Raw genomic sequence first — 19149 nt, 5'->3', positions numbered from 1 at the left:
CATGCAACAAAACATAGTGCATCTGAAGTGGATTCAAGATCTGAAACTATTGTATATGTAAGTTTTTGCTGGGCTATGTGCATATGGTACAGTCTGACAACCCTTAAGCTCACATACAGTATAAATCCTGTTGCCTGTTTGGAAGTTTCATTAATGCTTAGAACACTTCCTGTCAGTCTCCTGTGTTTAAACTTCTCTTCACTTCCCTCTCTAAATTGATGCTTGTTCTCTTTTCTTACACAGTTTTGCCTTCAATGGTCTCTTCATTACTAAAGTGCTGACAGACTGTGGCTGTAATGGCTGTGGCACCATCCTGGCCCATCTTGTCTCATTAGCCGGACCTGATTGGCCATGAAGGTGTTCTCTTGCTGTCTCAGGATAAAGCGGCTGTCTCTGCCACTCGTTAGATCATAACTCTTCAAGTATTCTGCCCCCGATGGCCTCTCTTGGAACCTGAGCCGAGAGACCGAACATACGCTAATTGAAATATGCTGGAAAAGGGGTAAAACATTGACCTTGAATGTGTTAAGCAAGTACTGGCCAATTGTGTTTGTGATGCAGCTGCAAAGAACATCAACAACAAGACGGAGCCCCACCAAGGTAAAAAATATAACAATACAGCATGAAAGCACATGTTTCTTTGCTCACTTGCATTTTAAATGAAGTAAAACAGCACATTTGCTCACAGTCATTTGGTATTTTAATTAACAGCGTGTTCAATTCTTTTAGAAAATGTAAGATTCAACATTTAATCAGTAAATATGATGCCAAGACTAGTGTGGATCAGCTCAATCTAACAGCTGATATGAATGCCAAAGAGTAGGTGGCTAGCATGTCATGCCATGTAACAAAGGACGAATACTAGACCTAGACTAGGAGTGTAATTAGAAACCCCTTTTTTTATTATGGTTACTGATGTTTTCATTTTTACTAGAAAGGACATGTCTGTCTCTAAGGAGCTGACTTAAACTCATAGCTAGTAAGTCAACAAAGTTTCTTATTGAACAGATTGTCAACATATTTTCAATTAAGTGAAAACTTGTTGAAAAGCTGTTGAAATTGACAAACGCATCTACAAACATTGAGTTAATTAACAATAGTTTCACAGAATGTAGCTATAGCTTTTTACATTTTAAAAGGGACAGTTCACCACAAAATCAAAAGTATATATTTTTACTCTTACCTGTAGTGCTAGTCCCATTATATTAAAGAAGTCAGACATCTCTATGGCTGATATCTCCAAAATTTGGCAACTCACACCAAAACAATCTAGATGGATAAATAGCACTACAGGTAAGAGGAGAAATATGTATTTTTGATTTTGAGGTGAACTGTCCCTTTAATATCTCAAATTTCTCTTCTCTCTGACTCCATTTCTCTGTATCTTCATGTTATCAAAGGACATAAATGGATTCTGATCAAAACTCTCTTCTCTTCTCTTTTTTGGAGGCAGAGCAGACTTTTCTCCATTCTAACTACATAATATGTAGCTGCCAAGGTACCATCTCAGAGGGGGGAAAAATCCACACCATATTCACTGTCCTTTCAATTGGGAGGGATAAATTGTAATCACTCGTACCTTTAATGTGGGCAGCACACATACCATGGTAACTAGCCATGGTAACTTGGAAGTAGAGGGAGATTTTTGTCCTTAATGCATTGCAGCTAGTATCTACAAATGGCTTCTAGGGGAGAGTAATTGCTGAAATGGCTTTTGTGTAAGCCTGAAATTTCTGAGGTGCAGAAGAATGTGCTCCCTGTGCAAGCAGAGTTGGTCACATTGAATCTGCACTGTGGGGTTCCCTGGGCTACAGTGAAGATACCTGTGGAATTTAGGTTTGACCTCTTTGGAATGGAAAGCAGCTCAGGTGTAAACCGTGGGGCTATCAGCACCGTGGGACAGATCCACTGTCTACAGACACTCTGCAGCGGTTGCTATAAACTCTTATGAGCCAAATTGATCTGCAAACCTTGTATGAGTCTTTTAAAAAGGAGTACTCCAGTGATTTAAAGTTGTACTTTCAGAATGTTGAGGGACTTGTGACCTTGTGATCTTGCAACTCAAGTGAATTAGACCCTCCCTGCCTGCTAATTCGCACCACAAGGTCTTCGTTATAAATCTGATGTCTCAAGCCCAATATGAGGTAACAAGTGATTGGCAGGTTAGAAGACATTATACAAGTGTTTAGTAAATTGTTCTTCAAGTGTAAAATCAGTGGAGTGCCCCTTTAAGCAGCTTCAAAGTTAAATAATTCATTTTTCCACACTGGGAGACATCACTTACATTCTGCATGCTTGTTTCAACACTCTGGTGAAGCTTTATCATGCTTTTATTGAGTGAAATATTCAACTCCCCACAACTTTTTATGGCTGTTTCCTTACTTAAAATAGTAGATTTAGATGTAATTTTTACATGTCCCCCTATAATTGTTGTTGACACATTCAGTATAATTGGAAACCTTAAGATGTTGACTAGATTTTAAAAAAAAGTTTTTTTGGCCCTTAAACATGCGTTTGGTAATGATGGCATGCCAAAGGGTTCATGGGGTTGAAGAAAGCTGGATAAAGCTTAGTTGTGGATCTTGACGTTTGACTTTCCATTATGGGTGTACTACACTATACAACCCAGTAGATGGCAGTATGAGCACAAGAGAATCGTGGTAAGAGCCAGGGTTTGTCATGGGAAAACTGATAGTGGAACTGAGATATACTGTATACTACAATAGTGAAACACAGTCATGTTCAGTTTGTAGGAACTAAAAACAAAAATGAAAAAAAGAGAAGGTATTTGCTGGTTGTGGTTTTCAGAAACAATATATCATCAATGCAACTCAAGTCTGTAGCAGAGTCTCCTGTCAAGTTTGATTACAATAAGCTTGGTCTTTCTCTGAATTCAAGTGAAGGTTTGGTGTCACACTTAAAAAGGGGAGCTAACAAAATAGTGACAAAAGAAAGACAATCCACAAACACACTAAACAAATAGTCTATATGATTTGAATTGTGCTGAATGAAACAAAATCTCCCAATATTAAATAAAATATTGACTGAAGGCAAACATTAATTTAATTTGCAATTTTTCTCTTGACACACACACACAAAGTTAATGTCACATAAGCAAATCACTACAGCAAGTCACTATGATCAGAGGGCTTTTTAAAAACACACTTAGGAGCCTTGAACACACACACACACATTCAAAGTGAGAGCACGCGGTATTGTTTGTCATCGTTTAAATGCCATTAATTAAAACATTAACCTGATTGGGTAGAGAGTGAGAGGGGGAGAGGGTGTCTCTATCCCAATAGGCGAATCCTTTTTAATAACCCGCCTCGAGATAATGATGTAAAAAGACTCAGGCGTCTCGTGCGTAACGAGGATCATCGTGGAGATCCAGTGAAGGTGAATCAGAGACACAGAAAGAAAGAGAGAGAGGGAGAGAGAGGCAGGAGAGAGCAGCACTTATTACACGAGTCTCCTCCTCGTCTCCACACCTCAGCTGACAAGTCGGGCCAGCCTGCAACTTCACCACTGACACACAACTAAACTCGTAAAGGACAAACCGAGGAAGAAACTCACTGAGACGCGTAAAGAGTTTCCAGAAGCGACCGTTGCCTGCAACAACGCGGAACCACACGGCTATGGACAGAAGGATGAATTTGAGCGGCGGCGCAGGGGACATTTTTCACAAAACTCTCAGCGCCGTGTCCACTAAAAAAATTGACCCTTTCAGGTCGTCGGCCGGCATTGAACTACCAGCCAGAGACCGCCAGTCACCGATCAGCTGCTTTGACCAGACCGATCCAGACCCGATTCAGCCGGGAGGACTGGCAGGAGGTAGAGGGGGGCCACTGGGTCTGCCGACCGGATCTTTGTGCGTTAATTATGGTGAGAGCGCCAACAGGACCTCGGTGGCGGAGAGCAGCGGCGGAGAGCAGAGTCCCGACGATGACAGTGACGGCAGGTGTGACATGGTCCTTCTGGCCGACGGGCGGACGGTGGCCGCGGGGAAAGGAGAAGGAGGTAAGAAAACCAAAGAGCAGAAAACACTGCGGCTAAACATCAATGCCAGAGAAAGACGACGGATGCACGATCTGAACGACGCGCTGGATGAGCTCAGAGCGGTCATTCCTTACGCGCACAGTCCGTCAGTGCGGAAACTCTCCAAAATTGCCACTTTGCTGCTCGCAAAAAACTACATCCTCATGCAGGCGCAGGCACTGGAGGAGATGCGGAGGCTAGTGGCGTATCTCAACCAGGGCCAAGCCATCTCTGCTGCCTCGATACCGGCTACCACTGCCCTCGCAGCTCCCGGCTTGGGCGCGTACGACCAGCCGCCTGGATATCCCTTTTCCACCGGAGTGGCTGCGTCCTCCTGCCCCGATAAATGTGCCCTATTCAACAACGCGACCTCCAGCCTCTGCAAACAGTGCACTGACAAGCCTTAACTGCGGCTGACAAAGACTCACAAAGAAGCACATGAGAGAACAGACACCACTTTTAAGAACACTTATGGAGAGGGAAACCTGTGAGGCTACTGTTGCTGAAGTCAGTAGAGACAAAGTAATGCCCATGAATACTTTTATAATATTTACTAAATGCATTCAAAACGCGCTTTTTGTTCAAACAATACTTGATTGTGTATATAAATCATCCTTAAAGTGCTGGTATGAATGACAGTGAAGACCAAACAGAAGTACAGTAGGCCTGTAAGAGTGGCTGCAAGTGTTGAGTGAGTTGTTGATCACTTGCTCTGTTATGGACCCTTTTGGAGATTTGGGTGACCTGACAACCTGCGACTTTTTCACTTGAATAGATGGACACCTTCCAGGAGCGTTAGTCCAACCTCACTTTCTGCTGCTTCCTCTTTTTTCTTTGTTGCGGTTTTTCTTTCATTTCACCTCAGAGACATTTGCTGTTTGCTTACTGGTTCAAGGCCTGTTTTCATGAACTTTTCTATTAAGCACGTGGAATGTCATGAACAAGAAAAAGTTAAATGAAATTGATGACAAGTTAAAGTCGTTCAATCAGTCTGATATTTATGTGCTACTCCAGATACTTGTTAATAGTTGCGCACGCCTATTACAATTCTTTTTGGGGCACTGTGATATAATAAAATTTCAGAAAAATTTAGAAAACCTGAGTGAAGGTTTATCAGGTGTTTCGATGTGTCTTTTGTAATTTATTAATTTGGATATTTATATTGGATATTTTGCTTGCATTGCACATTGTAGTCTTTTTCTTAGCTGCTGCATCTTTTGCGTTTTTTCTTCTCACACAAGATGATCGAGGTCTTCAGATTAATCGCGTTGTCAGGTCAAGCTGTGGATTATTGTAGATACCTTAGTTATTATGAGCAAAGAGGGCCATTTGTATGTATTTCAGTGTTGAAAAGCTTTATTAAAATATTTTGAACAGCAGAAATACTTCTGATTCTTCATCTGGTGTGAAGCTTAGTGTCAGTGGAATCAGAGAAAACTGCCTTTAACTTATATTTTGTATTTGATGAACATACTGCCATTTTAAACCTGAATTTGACATTTTATTATGTTCTAATCGTAAAACAAAGTAATGTCTTTTTAAGTGCATATTATAAAATTAGACCATCGTCGTTTCTGTTTCTGGGGATGATGTAGCTCTTATTTGTCAGTCTCGGATTCTCACCAGGTGCCAAGTACAAAGAGAAAGAATTGCTCAATAATTTTCTGCTCCAACAAAACCGCTAAACTTTTCTTTTTCTTGAGCTTGAAGTGACGCCAAGTTTTGGGAGGGAAGGCCAGACGTGATGGGCGAATATTGCCTCAAGGCAGAAAGAAGATGTTTGTGCTCCTCGAACAAAAAACAAACTCTGGCGACCATTATTGTGATTATTAAAACAATTTCCATGACGGTGTGTAATAATATGTTAATTCGAAAACAAGTGTGCGTGAAAACTGTCGACTGTAATACCTGGCTCCACATAATGAAACACATCGTTAAGGCAATTAGACCTCCAGAATGTGATTAAGGAATGTAATTACGACGCTGTTCATTGCGGTAATTTGGTGTCTTTAATCACAACCAGCCATCAGCTGCACTCCCATCGACTCGCCCTTTGTCCTCCTCAATCGTCTGTCCAAACATTTTGATGAGGGCCAAACAGCAAAAGTCTGAAAATATTCGTGAAAAATTTAAAATCAGTCACTCTGCATGGATATCTTCAAAATTTAGACAGGAAGTGAGACATTTTGAATCAGATGTAAACACTGTGAACACCATTTCCAATTACGCACGAAGGCTGGATGAAACGTATTAAAGCCACAATTTAAGTGCTTTTGTTATTACCACATAAAAATAGCATTTTTACTGAGGTGTAAGTTTCTAATACTTTGGCACATAAAAAGTGAAGCCAGTGTGTGATCCAAAGACTTGAGCACCATGGACAGAGGCAACAGATTTGAAAGGAAACATACGATGATTTTTTTTTTTCACCAGATGAATTCATGTACTTTTTTATTGTGGATTTTGAACAATTAAGTATTTCCTGTAAGGCTAACAGCTTTGATAATAATGTAAGACTGAAGCAGAGATTCACAGCTCTGTGGCAACAAATAGTAATCTAAATTCAATACAGTGAGGGTTTTTTTTTAACTATGCCAAGTGGACAATAGACATCTAAATAATTCTTTGTAGATGAATATTATAAAATGAGGGCAAAAGGATTACCAGCTAATACGTTGCTTCTTTAACATCCCTTTTTAGTTCAAATGTGGAAACATGGAAAGTTTTAGTCACTTATAACTCAATAAATTAGAGCGATTTAGGACAGACAATATATCCAAATATTATTTCAATGCTCCTGACTGACTTTAAGATGACATAGTATATAAATAAGAACAAACCTTTAATAGAAATATATAGTTTTCTTCTAACAAACAAACAAAGCTAAATCTTTATCTCCGTTTCCTCATAAAAGTGAAAAATAATGACAGCGTCTTCTGCAGTGGTTCATGGTTTTCGCCAGTCTCCGATCTCAGCTTTGTGTCTGTATGATGAGCCATTCCGACAACAGGGTCGTTACAGTGTCCCATTTAATCCCATCACACTCCTGAATGCCTTGAATCTTCACAAAACAGCTCTTAATCAAGACTGGAAATGATCAGGAGACATCAAAACAGCTCTGGCATGAAAATCCTGTCAGCACTTCCTGTTGGGTATCGTTTCAGGACTTAACTCAAGATATTTCAAGTTTTGACACAAATGTAATTTTTTCTCCACTGCTGTTTGGTAACTGAAAACATTAATTATGCAATATGCATTAATGCACAAATGACTGGAGCATTTAACCCATACTAATATTCACATTAGCCCAGAAGAGGAAATTCCCCAGGGGTGAGAGAGCCATATGCATGTGGAAAACAGAACACAGCGCAAAAAATCAGTTCAAAGGCAGAAACATTTTACAACTACCAAGATGATGAACACATTTAGGCGAAGCATAAGATGATTTAAGTGAGACGTTCAAAATTGAACACCATCATATTCCTCTTGATGTGGGAACTGCTAGATACTCAGTGGTGTTTCAGCCATCGTTACAAGCTGCTGAAATGTCATGTACACACAAGGGTCTCTGAAATGTTATGTTGATAGGTTGGGCTGGGCATTGATACAGCACTCAGACTTCTGATGGAAAGAGAAAACCAGGAGGCTCAAGCTTTTCTCCAATGGCCACCAACCACAGTCATAAGAGGCAACATCATTTTTATTCATGAGTCTAACAAAGCTGAATCTGTCTTAAAAGGCGTTTTTACGGCAAGATTCAGGGCTCATGAATAAAAGTGAAAGATAAAAAACACCCCTTTTCATAAACCATAAAATGTCCAATTTACCATATCAAGGGCCAGCAGGGTGCCTATTCATAACGCGGATGTGATGTATGCTGAGGATGATAAACATGAAAGTCAAAATATACATAAGAACATTGAATTGCAATGTCCTCTTCATATCAGTAAGAGGCAAAACTCTGGCAATGGACTCATCCATGCAGTGTCATACACTGTGTATAAAGATGTATGTGCTGCACTGGCTGAGGCACCAAATCAACTGCTGGGTGGTAATTCACTTTTGTCAGGCTACTGATAGCAATGCATAATGTTGTCTTTGTGTTGTGCACACACAACACAGGCTAATAAAACTGTACAACTAAAAGGGGTCAATTCTGGTTATGTTAAGTATATACCCAGTGTTTTTAAAACTATTTAAACTTCATCATGAGCTATGGAGGTGCAATAGTATTAAGTCACTCTTCATAGCTGGAATTTTTCCCCTCAGTTTGAGGAGGAATACCTTTTATAACTTGTAGATTTTAAGATATCTGAGGGAGATATCTTAAAATCAGCAAGGAGAAGAGGCTCTAGAAGGAGTACATAGAGTTTGTACTAGACAGCTTGATGCAGTTAAGGCACTTCATTAATTGTATTTCTCTTAAGTTAAATTTGCTAAAATGTATCCTAAAGTGCAGATCGCGCCCCACCTTCCTTGCTCATATGTTTTGTCAGTGTCTTAAATTATCACCTGATACAACCGGATCCTCTGATTACTGTATCTGGGATCTCAGGCAAGAATAGCCACTTAAGTGAAGCCAAATATATGGCTACAACCTTTGTGACACTACTAGATTAATTGTATTGAAATGGAAAAGCCCAAGACCCTCTTCATGCTCTGTTAGAGAGAAGTTCCCCTAAAAAAAAAAACAATTCAAGAAAATATGATAGACTTTTCTGAATTAAGCTACTACTAGGTTCTAAACTCTATTGATACTCTAAAGATCATCTTTATCATTATCTGTAAAACACATTACATTGTAATACTTACATTCATCTTTTAAGCAACTGCCCCCACCCCTCTATTTGTTTTTAGTTTGCTTTTGTCATCCCTGTATCTTCCAATGTTTTATGTTTTTGTTGGATATGAAAAATCTTCATTACATAGTGATTTTCTCAAAGAGTGTATTTAGAGATACAGCGCAGTAACTTACAGAAATCTGACAGTATGACTTGAACGGCTATGATCTAGTTTAAAGTTTATCTGAACTTCATTTATTGACATTTTGAGTTCATTCAGACCAATTTTTCACTCAATGAAATTTCCTGTCCATTTCTAACTGTATGTTTTCCTGCTTGCCTCATAAGCTCCTAATACATTATAGTGGGAATGTTTTTTTCTCTGAGGCAGCCTTGAGGTCATGTAAACATATGGTGGCGTTTTTAGCTCTGAAAGCTCTAAAAAAGGGTACAATAAATGACGTAGTAATGTGTGATTATCCTCTCATCTGGAATACAATTGTTGAGTAACATCTCTAATATTCAAACTGCTTCAATATTAATCAGATTACAGTCTCAATCCCCTAATCCCTGTTTACCGATGGCTCTGTCTTTGTGCCGTAATCTGATGTTCTTTTATTCCTCTGGGATTAAAACGTGTCATGGCAGAGCAAAGTAATTTGTGGTGTTGTTTTGGACAGAGCAGGCACTTGTCACTGTACAGGTTTTTTCTTCCACAACAATTCACTCTGGATTTGAGCAAACAGGGACAGGTGCAATGGAGTAAAGTGTTTTCATTGTGCAAATATTTGCACTAAACAAAATCAAATTATGAACGCTGTTGGGAGACAATTCATTTGATTTGTCGACATTTTATGGTGCTGTTGCTTAAAAGAAACTTTGAGCTCTGGTGTTTTTCATATGGTTTCTTAAATTGGAAGTCTGCACGTTGAGAAATTGCTTAAATGGTCCATACACCTTGATCAAAATATACATATATTTAAAAAATGCTAATACAAAACCGTATTTTCCCATCAGATCATTAATAACAGTTTATATATTTTTAATGTCACAGTAACGCAAAAATAACTTATGGTTGTGTAGTACTCAAGGCTCCTCAGACAGCTGTGAACTTTCCTTAACATTCAGATAATGTGCCATTGTTTGATTAGAGTGGATGTAGAGCTCACAGTGACGCAGCAGCCTCCCTGGGTCACGTGAACAGCAAAAACAGCATGGTAAGGTATTGAAAACTAAAAGAAAATTATTTTACATTGTGGGTTTTCTCAAATCTCTGTCCTATTTCTGTGTGTACATGGGCATGTGCGTGTTCTTGTGTAGTTTGGGTGGGAGAGGGACAGGGATCACTTGTGCTGATCAATATGCAGATCCTGACCCTCTCAGGGTTCATTAAAGCTAAGGCGAGGTGGATTTCATCTCCAGTCTCTGATATTCATTAACACTGGCTTCCAGATTGAAATAAAGACATGAGGATGACACAACAGCGTGAATCACTCACTGCTCATTTCATATACACACACACTCTCTTTCTCTTTGTTCCCCTCACACACTCCGAGATCACGAGACAAATGAAAGACCAATAGAGAGTTACGGTTAAAGCTATAAAGAAGCTACTGTCTAACACAGCCTGAATTGTGTGTTCTGATACTGACAGCTACTTGTTTACGTGTTGTTCAAACAACTATTCATTACCTGACTGCTGGACAGATTTCTGATTAGAGTGTAATCTAAAGATTAAGATGCACTACAAACAAGGTTAACTATAATGTAAACAAAGGCATAAAAACAATCCAAACACTGACTGGTTTTGAGGTCATTTACTGAATTACAATCAATCACATCCTTTCTAGGAATGTAAAATTATAAAGTGGATTTCAATCTAAAATGTGGAAAGAAAAAACACACAATTTGCTTCCCTCTGTTGAAAATCTGTCATGTTACTAGAGCATGAAACCCTCAGCCGTTAGTGTAACACTTGCTTGGCTGATCTTCCTGATGTGCTGAGTGCTACTCGAGGCTTCAGTGTATCTGTGTGAGCAGAGGTCTTTAACAGCCATGAATGCCAAGCATGAGGGAGGCAGGCCACGCCAAGCGTAACCACGGCGGCCCAATGTCCTTGGCTCCACGGCGGCCTTCACCTCACACTCCCTGCACAGTGAATTTTATGGCTAATTTCCGGCAATTTATCCTGGCACTTTCAGAAGAGAGATTCCTGGGGGAATAATGTGCATAATTTGCATAAATCATCCTGAGAGAATGCATATCAGCATGTAACCCCCCTGTCTGATGCTGCAGCGTTTACTTTGTAATCAAAACTGACTCTTTTCCACCGGCTGATGCACAAGAGCCATGAGAAGGGAGTCTGAGTTTAGGCGAGTAATTACAAAGGAATGAAACATACATACAGAGGCTCATGCACAAAAAGCTCAATTTTTGGAGAAAAAAAACATGAACTCTGATCTATGTGGAATACATAAATTCAGCATCACAAATATTTTAAAGCAAAAAAGAAGTTTGTATCTCTAGATTTAGTTGTTTTTAGACAAATAGTCTCATCCTGCTTCTAAAGAGCCACATTTTTGCATAAAGCTCATGTGCTAAAGCACAAACCATGTAAATCCATTTATTTCCTCTTAAACTAGGTGCTCTTTTTCTCTCTGACATACTCTAGGATCAAGTTCTTTATTTAATCTGAGCCCTTAATTTTCCATGAATATCTTTCTTTGTCCTGTGTGTTGTAGCAGTGAGCCACCAACCACAGCTTGGCCCACAGGCCTGTTTTCAAAAGCTCCCTCTGTGTAAGCGACCGATTGTCTGAGGAGAAGAGACGGGGGTCAGCGCACGCCCCCCCTGCTGTGATCTAATTTGACGTACAGTGAGAACGTGCATATTCTCTTGGACTGCCTTCGTTACTATAATCAGTCGCGGTCAAATCGACTTTGTTGGTCGAGGTGGTGTGAGATGAAGGAAGGAAACAGAGGAGTGTAGAAAGATTTCAGTGCATTCGGAGACATAAGGCATGCGGTCTGATGAAAATACTATACAACACGCAAGCTGCAGAAGAGGTAGTGGGTTAACTAATCCGAGCAGACACACAGACAAAATATAGCTGCACGGGGGAAAGAGCGCTGCACTCATTACATGCATTGGATTTTGTGACTGACAGGAAAGAAGTTGAAGTGTGTGTGTATTTTAGAGAAGCAGCCATCATCAAAGTGAGCAGTTTTGTGTTGCCATACTACCAGGTTCTTCCACTGGCCCTCATCCTAGAGTCTCAAGATCTCAGATGGTATTACTGGTGACAACAGGACAGTCATCCGCCGGGTGGACGTTAATCACAATAATACAGGGCAGGCTAATCACGACTCACTGATCAAGCGCTAAATGACATGCCTGCCGTACCCACAGTAACCAGCCCGCTGCAGAGGGATTCACACACACCAAGACTAGCCCTTTTTGGGGGGGAGGGAGGAGGCGGACAGTGGTTATGAGGCTGGTGCACAGCCATCCAGACAATAATTACTCGATGACTGTGGTCACATTAGGGATCAGTCAAAGCAGATTAATTTCGACTGATAGCATTGGTCCCTCCTAAATGCAGATTTTCTTAATAAGAGTGAAATTGTGTCGCTGAGAGGGTTAGGGACTGTGAGGTTTGCTATACGGGGTACTCCAATTACTTATGTGGAGAGACAATGTCTTCTTTGCATGAATCAGACTGTACTTCTGAATGTCAGCGCAAAATTAGCACGCAAATGTGTTTTTCAAGTAGCCTGGCCTGATGTGTGCGTTTGTATGCGTAGACTGTATGCACAAGCACAAATGAGGCTCTGTGTGTGGTACGGTAGGCCTTTCACTAAATACCCAGAGACCCCGAAAATTACCCAGAGCAGAGAGGACAGCATCTGTTTGTGTGCTTGTGCCGAGCAAACAAGGCAATTTAGAGAACACCAAGGGAGCAGCTAATAAACACAACCTTATTCCCCCTTCCTCCTACACCTGGCTCTGAATAATGCAGCGCTATAGTGAGGACGCCTGTCTGTCTTTGCGTGATTGTGTGTGATGCAATGCCAAAGCATGGTTGACCTGACCAGGCAGGTTGCCTGTATGTTTTTTTCATGTGTGCATGTATATGAGTGAGTGTGTATGTGTGTTATATGCGTGCATGAGCAAATGTGTGGCATGTGTGTGAAATCATTCATCATTCTACAGTGAGAGGCATGCCAGTGCTGCTGGGAAATGGCAGATCTGTGTCCCATCACACCCTGGCGTCTTTGTCTGTACTGCCAAAGCCACGCCAAAATGTCTGCCCTGGATACCTGGCATAGAAACATCACTTTACTGTACACAAAGGTGTATGAATACTAGGCTGGCAGAGACTCATTTCTCTCACATGGATGCTAGTCTCAATGGCCTAATAGCAGTCGTCCTTTACTTTATTACGGGCAGATAAAATAGATGTTGGCATCTGTGTTTTTAAGATATTACACTTATCAAAGGAACACTGATTTAAAAAAATCTATTAATAGAATTTTGATGCCATAACTTCTGTAAACTTTTGTTTAAAATTCATGTTCATCCTGCAACTGTTGCAGTAAGCATGCTTTAATGAGACCTGCAGCTTCGCTTGCCGCCACTGCTGACTCTGATATGTAGTCAAAGTGACACCTAGTGAAACCATGCATCAGACCAGACATAAAATGGCCGTCCAGTGCCAAACCCCGCCTTGGCTTTCACTTCATATCACACCACAGGGCCTGGCTGGGAACTGAAGGCTTTACAGGGCATTTAGAGAAAAACTCAGAGCTCTCTGTCTACATCTGTCACTAACAGGTATATAAAGCCTTTCATGTTCTTCCACAGCACTACAATATTATAACTGCACATATGCTATAAAAACATAGAATTATTACATCTCAGACGTATATTTTGTGTTTTAGATATCATTTGTTTGATCAAAGTTCAGAGTGCAGTCAAATCCAGTTTGCCCTTCAACTACGAGCACTTCAAGGTCTCCTCACCCCTCATGCCATATACCTGGCAGACTCTATCAGCCTTTGAGCCTTCGAGCCAAGAACAACCTGGAATAAAAAGTGGGAGAAAATAAGTGCAAAAGGGGAGATTATTCTGAGTTATTACATTGATTAGATTTCCAGAATGCTAATTAAAAGATGTTAGAACATGGGCCCAGCCAAGGATCAGTGGGCGCTAATGAGGACCAATAGGCCTCTGTAATCGGTGCTGTAATGAGAGTGGTTTAAATGTTAAGGTTGCAAGGAGAAGAGTGGGGAGGTGGATGGACTGATGGAGCTTAGTTAGAGCAGCAATCCTGGAAAACCAATTCCATACTGTCATTATGACCAGTAATGGTGAGGTTTCACAGCCTCAGCAAAAAGATAGAAATAAAAATATGATGAGTGAAAAGCAAAATTAAATTCAGTTATACTAAAGGATATTTGCACAATAAAAACATTTTATTATTAGACAATTAACAGGATGGTTTAATGGTTGAAGGTCACATAACCCCTTGTCATGTATTACGATGAGGCCTTTGTAAAGTTACAGGGCAGTATCTTTTAATGGGAAACCAGTTATCCCACCCTGCTGCTCCTTCTCTTGCTGTTCCCGCAGGTTTTATCATTTCCACACTTTCCGTGTTCAGTATAAAAGAGGGCAAACTTGTGTTCAAATAATTCTCAGGCGTACAGCATGTTTTTACTATTCCTATCAAAATTTTCTGACTTTGGATACCGAATATTTGAGTTGCATTAAGGTGATGGGGGAAACAATCTCGGCATGAAAAAAACAGTGTATTTTTATTTCAAATAGAGAAAAATACCCATTATAGGTTCCCAGAGCCCAAGATCAAATTACCACCAACAGTCCAAAACTCAAAGATATTCAGTTTATTCTCATATATGGACATAGAAAAGCATCAAATCCTCACTCTTGAGAAACTGGATTAATTTTCTGTCAATTAACTAACCAATTAGTCGACTAATCGTTTCAGCTCTATTCACCTGCTAGACAACTGACTAAATACAGAAGGGGAGGAACGATAAACAAGGTTTGAAAGGAGGAATCAATCTGCAGCAAAGGAAATGGCAGAATACAAACCAGACGGTAAAGAAGTCAACTGAAATTAGAAAGGTTGTTACTTATTCAGTGGATGGTCGTTATTAGCAAATGAGTCTTACTGACAGGTGCACCCCACTCATTTACAAATTAGAGCATCTCACTATAATCAGCCTGCTAATTTATCACTAATAATGAGTTGTGTTGAAAACAGGCTGGTAAATACTCAAGGAGAATATCACCCTAATGGGTCTCACTGTTTGTGGATTCCGGTGTGCATGTTGGAGTGGGTTCAAATAAACGTGATCTTATTATATGTTGCTTCGCGCTGCTATGGACAAATCCCTAGACCTTATTACCTATTGAGCTTTCTTGCCTCATGCTAACAAGTCTAAGAGTCTACAGCCACGCTAGCGGCTCTGTGAGGCTGTACAGTAGTACTTTGAGCTAAATGCTGACATTAGCATGCTAACACACGCACAACGACAATCCTAAAATGCTGATGTTAAGCAGGTATAATGGTTACCATGTTCAGCATCTGAGTTTAGCATGTTAGCATGCTAAGATTAGCTAATTAGCACTTACACAAAGTACAGCTGAGGCTGATGGGAATGTCATTAGTTTTGCAGGTATTTGATCATAAATTAAAGTAAAATTTTGATCTAATGATGGTGCTATAGAAGAAAAGTTAAGGGATCAAAGTTATTAGAATCCATGCTCTGGGGAACACAAATGTCTGTACAGAATAGTAGATGGCAATCCATCTACTATATATTTCAGCCTGGACCAAAGTAGTGGACACAGTGACAGAGGGACAGACAGACCGACAGTGCCATAACTAAAATCATTAATAACCATATGTAAAAGTAATAATAAGGTCTAACTTTTGAGTGGCTCATGGTTAGAGCTTCAATCAGCATGTCAACTTTCTTTACTGGCGATGACACATGGCATCATGAGGTACCAGGTTTGAGAGAGTTGTGTGTTTAACCGAGCTTAGGGCCTAACATCCAACCCGCCTTATGGTGCAGAAAAAGAGAGGCTGAAATTACAGCGGGGGTATGACAATGCTGATAGCCTATAAAACCATGTCATTTAATGCCCCCCCCCCAAGCGTGTCTCTCTGGTCGACTCACCATTATGCCAATTCATCACCTCTTCAGAGAAGGCCATGAGACAGATCCAGTCTATCAGTCACTCTCTTTAGGATGTGGTTACTATTGGTGATGATCAAGGATTTCTGCCATAATAAACATGGAAGTGAGCACTGAGGATAAATCTAAACAATGACTTTAGAGAGCTGCTCAAAACAAAACAGTTCGTTCTTGAAAATGTGAGTTTGAAAAGCCACAGTAATGATATCACAAATTAAAATATGAAAACACTGATGTAGCAGTAATGTAAGATTGTGTGTGCCACTTGAAGCCAGTTGTTTGATATGTCACTTTTCTAAAAGACCTCTTGAGAGAGGACCCCCGGATTTGCATTTTTGGTCCCTGCTCCTGTAATGGAAAAAGGTACAGCGGAGCATATTTCACTGGGCCTGTCAAACCCACTCACGCCCCTCTGCAAAGCACTCAGGAACTTCATTCCATCGCTGCCCGTTCTCATGGCCACGCTATGAAATTGACTATGACAAAATTAGCAAACCTAGACTGTTTGGACACATTCCCAATATAGTGGGTTTCTTTTTTTCCCAAAATGCAATCAAGCCCTGGAACATCAAACATGAAGTCTCCTTGAAAGTTGTTCAGTCTCTTTGGTGCAATATCCAGAGCAGCTATAGGTTTATGTAATCGCAAGCTTGTTAGGGAGATTTCTCAGGCCTATTGACAGTGACGTGCACTCGGGTTTGGCAGAGGTGACATCTGGGAAGCACAATTCTGCTGCACCACCACGCAAAAGCAATTAGAGATCTATATTCCCAGACAGGTCCGGACTTTGTTTTATGGTGGAGGGATACATGTGGTTTAATGTCTTTATTAACATGACATGCATGTCCCTTACACCGTCTTCGAATGACAATCAAACGGTCACGATGAAAAGGGGGGCAGCAATCAGTTAAATCACGCTCTGTGGACAAGACTGCGTTGACAAGTCGGAACATCAGAATGCATTTTCCAAGTGAACTGTTCCAGGGATAAAAGTTAACAAACACAGTAAGTAAAATAACAACAGCTATCAGATAATGTTACGGCTGCTGTAAGTTAACAGAGCAGAATGGTTAATTAGAAATGGTTCAGTTTCAGTTGGACAAGCTCTGCTCAAACACACCACTTACTCGTCAGCATTAAATTAATCTCTACTGGCTAAAGTAATTAGTTCAGTCTATTAATTACTATAATCACCCATTATCATGTTGGCCTTCATTTTAACATGTTTCATGAATGTAACGAGCCTGTAGCAAAGTCATTTCCAGGGGATATTCTCTGTTTGAGTGCTAATTATGTTGTAATTAAAGGATAAGCCTGGCATTAGTCTATATTTCTTATTGTCAACAAATCCCATTAAAAAGGCCAAAACCAATAATATGTTAGCCCGTCTCACAAAACTTTCAAACTTCCCTACCCTTCCTGTGGCACCCAGCCCCAAGCCCATTTGTACCTACTGAAGGCATTCATTGTTAAAAAAAAAAACGGGTCACAAACATAATTTCATTTTTAAAAAAGGCTCAGTAATGTCCTAAAAAGAGCTGTAGTTTTTAGCAAACCTTAGAGTAAATAGTGCATTTGTTCGGTACTATATTCAGCTGTGTGCGATGGTGTGGCTCACTGATGTGTTTTTAATAGCTTTTGGACAACAATGAAGATTGCATGCACAGAGGAATAAGCGATATCAGGCTTTGACTACACAGACAATACTTATTAGTAGGATCGATTCATTGTTTTTGTCTTTTTACAGGATTTATTGATAAGAAAATTAAAATAGAATATCACCAGCCTTATGCTTTAGAAAAAAGTATTAAACAAAACACACCAATCATAAATACTGAACATGTCCTTTCACAACGGTCCTTCACATAAATGTGTTACAAAATGAGAGTGGAACACACTATCTAAATGGAAATATTATTTTGCACAATATGAGAAAGTCTGCTATAACATTTCATATTAATCTCAGTTTACAATGCAAACTATGTCCACAGCACTGGGTTTTGCAGGAGCTTTATATGTTGGCCCTCTGTGAGTTGCGATGAAATAAGGATGGGGACTGAGGAGATGGAGGTAAAGTGTGGTAAACAAGGCGGCCCTGCTCCCCAGCTGTGAAGGTGACACAGGGACGCTACACGCAGAACAAGCCCTTTTGATTAATCACAGGATATTTACTAGCTCAGATCTAATCAGGGACTGCAGGATCACAGGCTACATCATACACGGCCCAGGAATTTACACAGCAGAGTTAACCTGTCACCTGCCACTGTCCTCTTCCTTACATCTATAAACAGTGTGTATAGGTTGGCCAGCAGTTACACACCACAGGCAGGCGCTCAGCCCCAGAAGTGATTGTTTTATTTCCACTGAAACAATATAACCTGCAGTCAGATACTCAACACATGTCGTTTGATATAAAACCTTATGGCAGAGGGGAGAAAGAGCCATTTATCTCAAGGTGGTCGTGGTAATGGGATACAAGAACGTGAGCAGTTTTCTCACAAAGTAAACTACAGTATTGTGTGCAGTAGCCTGTCCTGCCAGCCTGTAGCAGTGAGATAGTTATTTCTTGAGGAGGACATAAAAACCAAGGACTAATCCAAGATTACAAGCAAGAGGGGATTAAGCAGTTGTGATCTCTGATGGTTTATAATATGACTTTTATAATCGATTCAGCACTCAGAAGAATGTTAGTTTTCAAAGAGCACAGCTGGCCATTTTAAAAGAAACAATTTTTTCTTTTCAAGAGTCAAACCGGCATTTTTATGTCTCTGTGTGCAGTTTGAAGGTACACTGAATTATCAGATCAATAGTTTAGCTCTGTTCATGGATGTCTGGGGGATCAGTTACAGCTCTGCTCAAAGCTACAGAAATACATGGAGGTTTTAATACTTGGTAATCCTTAGCATTATTTTCTAAATAAGTGTTTTCACAAGCACATACAACATTCTGATCATTTAGATTTTTTAAAATTTGATATTTCACGAGGAGTTGGTGGAAATCAAAAATAGAGCTGAAAAGAGAGAATACTGGACTTAGATTCACCAGGTGGACACAAACAAGACTCTAAATAAATGCTAAAAATGCATAAATTAGTCCCACAT

The 19149-nt window shown here is 40.1% G+C and overlaps 2 protein-coding genes across 7 annotated transcripts in view; one reads left to right on the top strand and one right to left on the bottom strand.

Moving 5' to 3' along the window:
- The window catches only part of LOC122866258, a 111695-nt gene that overhangs the window by 57787 nt on the left and 34759 nt on the right, over positions 1-19149 (bottom strand). Inside the window, exon 6 of one of the 6 annotated variants that reach the window (XR_006375658.1) lies at positions 16031-16134. The exons of the other annotated variants lie outside the window; for them this stretch is intronic. The gene's annotated coding sequence lies outside the window, so the exon portion shown is untranslated. The remainder of the gene's footprint in view (positions 1-16030; positions 16135-19149) is intronic. 6 annotated transcript variants of the gene reach the window in all.
- bhlhe22 (basic helix-loop-helix family, member e22) lies at positions 1341-5151 on the top strand. The gene has a single exon (XM_044175656.1). It carries the CDS (start codon positions 3639-3641, stop codon positions 4443-4445), a length of 807 nt encoding a protein of 268 aa, XP_044031591.1. The 5' UTR covers positions 1341-3638; the 3' UTR covers positions 4446-5151.

The sequence above is a fragment of the Siniperca chuatsi genome, linkage group LG19 (genome assembly GCF_020085105.1).
Source record: "Siniperca chuatsi isolate FFG_IHB_CAS linkage group LG19, ASM2008510v1, whole genome shotgun sequence".
Lineage (NCBI taxonomy): Eukaryota > Metazoa > Chordata > Actinopteri > Centrarchiformes > Sinipercidae > Siniperca > Siniperca chuatsi.
Note: the sequence above shows the minus strand (reverse complement) of the source record. Positions and strands in the feature narration are given on the sequence as shown.

Coding starts and splice junctions, on each gene's coding strand:
- bhlhe22 (XM_044175656.1), top strand. CDS start 3,639: ATGGACAGAAGGATGAATTTGAGCGGCGGCGCAGGGGACATTTTTCAC.